General features: G+C 35.6%; 1 protein-coding gene across 1 annotated transcript; it reads left to right on the plus strand.

Moving 5' to 3' along the window:
• The first annotated feature begins 317 nt into the window (after positions 1–317).
• Positions 318–1,896, plus strand: SPTSSB (serine palmitoyltransferase small subunit B). The gene has a single exon (XM_032778257.2). It carries the CDS (start codon positions 339–341, stop codon positions 579–581), a length of 243 nt encoding a protein of 80 aa, XP_032634148.1. The 5' UTR covers positions 318–338; the 3' UTR covers positions 582–1,896.
• Positions 1,897–2,789: the final 893 nt, after the last annotated feature.

A 2,789-nucleotide genomic window follows, 5' to 3' on the forward strand; every position in this document is an offset into this window, starting at 1 on the left:
TCAAAAATCAGGTATTTTAAAATTTTGAGTGCCCAACTGATATTTTATTTTTTCCAAGTGGAATTTCTCCTCCTCCAAAACCAGTTGTTATTAGTATTGACTCCAGGAAGATTAGAGGCTTGTGATAACATAAGTACTTTTTCTGTTTAATGAACTTTACTATTTTGTGTAACAATTACAACACACACAGCTGTGTATGTCATAGTAACTCACAGCATCAAGGCTTTTTCCACCTCTCTGTCTAGGGCTTTCAACATTCCACTCATCCTTCATCTCCACTATAATGCATTGTTCTTTGTTGTTACAGATCAAGTTCCTGAAGCCACTAAAAGCTGAAGATGGATATTAAGCATGTGAAGGATTATCTTTACTGGCTATACTTTCAATACCTACTGATCACCTGTTGCTATGTGTTGGAACCCTGGGAGCGATCCATGTTCCATACTATTTTTATTACTGTTTTTGCTATGGTAGTGTACACAGCTTATGTCTTTATACCTATCCACATCCATTTGGCTTTTGAGTTCTTCTCCCAGTTATTTGGAGACCAGCGTGAAAGTACTGTTGCCATTATGAACTGAATTTGCCAGGGTTGATGATGCAACAGCTACTATGTGAAATCTCTTCTTCGACGTTGGGGTTGTTTGTTTAGAAAAAGGTTTGTGTTTGCAGAAATGATGCTTCCTCATACAAAAGCTAGCCTGCATAATTACAATAACTGAAAACCAGAATAGTGAACTCACTCCTCACTGTATAGTTCGTATTTAAATAAAACATGAGCACAGCTTTTAGTCTGTGACTGTGCAACACCAACTTTGGAACACATTGAATATTCAACTTGTCTATTGAGAATAGTGTCCATATGTATTAGATCCTCAATGTAGAGAAAAACGTATGTTCTTTAACAGTTAGAGACCTTATTTATCTATCACACTGTGTCTAGAATCATGATTTTTACACATATGGTTTTCACACTCAATCAGAATTTAATTTTAATAGCATATATGAAAATGTATTGCAAACAGCAATAAGTATTTATGATGATAGTTGATAGGATATTATATTTTTTGAATACAAGAAAGCTTCTTCTCCCAGAAGTGTACATGGCAACTACCTTGCAAAACATGCAATTCTTTTCCTCATCCTAGTTTACAGTATATCAGAAATGTGATTCAAATATACCAGGACCCAAGCAGATGAAGTCTTGTCTTAGTAGTTTGCTAATTTTTAAAATGGATGATGTCATGATATAAAGGGATGGTTTACAGCTTTTCTTTTAGAAAATGAGAAATCAAGACTATACGAGCATGAATCCAATTGTTAATACTTAAGCTTCTCCTGCTGGATTTATGGTGGTTTAACTGTAATGTTAAGATAAATTATTATACTGTAAGTAATCTTGCATTGTACTAAGCATGATGTACCAGATATTTAGTGAGTCTGACTTGTTACACTCAACTTTGCTTGTTACAAAAAAAATCAATTTTTCCCCTTTCTACAACAATTCATTGGGGAAAGCAAAGCATGTGTTTGTGCTAAAGGAAGATGATCTAGTAAACAGTGTAATTTTCTAATAATTTCAGAACTCTGAAGCATTTAGATGGAAGCTTTGATACAGAGGCCTCCTTTTACAAAGGATAAATGAGATTTATTAAAACTGCCTTTGAAGAGTTTCTTAAACCATGAAAGCTTTTTATTGTACAGCTGAATCAAACATGAATGCCAAAGAGCGAGCTATACATGCAGAATACATACATTCTGCAACTGGCACTACTACTACTGAAAGCAAGATGCATAAAATGTAAATAGTTTTTGAAGTATGTTTGCACAATTATAGCATGAAGAAATATTCTCATTTTAACAAGGGGCATATTAGGGTCCTGCATGGTAAAAAGAATGGCAAATTCTGATGCCAAAAATGAGGCTATGTTTATATGCAGTTTTTTAAATGCAAAAATAAAGTTACATTCTTTTAAACCAGTGTTTTGAATGCATAATTCTTAGTTTTGCCTGTATTCTATTCATCTAAATACTCTCACTCACTCTCCCCTCTGTGTGGTCTGCTTGCCATTAGATAAACTTGACTACTTTGATGCCACTACCTTCTCTGTACGGTAGTATCAACACATAATTTAGGAAACAATTCAATTAGATTTTTTGGTACATCATAACTAGAATATATTTCAATATACAGGAAATATAACTTAACCCACTTCAATTATCTTCCTCAGCATCTGGATGGAAATGGAGAGATGGATAAAAGCTGGCTAATAAACAGAGGCTGGGTCCAGACAAGACTAATGCAACTGAGGGATATGGCAAGAATTATTTCCGCTCCTTTTATTGAGGATGTATGTGCACCATTTGTTGGCCAGGCTCACAATCAAAAGACCAGCTTGCAGCAAGAAACATCTTTTCACCTTTTACATTTAGACAGGACTTTTCAATTGTTTCTCCTTTTGGTAGACTATGCAACTATCATTCCTTCCTTTCTCACGTCGATATCAGATACTGCAATACGTGCTTTGGAGGTCTACATTTAAAACCATCTGGAAACTGAACTTAGCGTGGAATATAACTGGCCTGTTTGGTAAGCAGAAAGTCTCACCACGAGCACATTAAACCAATACTCTCCCATTTGTATTGGCTGCTTGAGGATTTTGGGGTGAACTTCAGGCCTTGGTTTTGACCCCTAAAGCCCTAAATGGCTATGGGCCACCTCTCTATCATGCTATTCTGCCACAGTTGAGATCAGCATAGGTACTTGAGCTGGCATCTCATGGGTATAA

The sequence above is a fragment of the Chelonoidis abingdonii genome, chromosome 8 (genome assembly GCF_003597395.2).
Source record: "Chelonoidis abingdonii isolate Lonesome George chromosome 8, CheloAbing_2.0, whole genome shotgun sequence".
NCBI lineage: Eukaryota > Metazoa > Chordata > Testudines > Testudinidae > Chelonoidis > Chelonoidis abingdonii.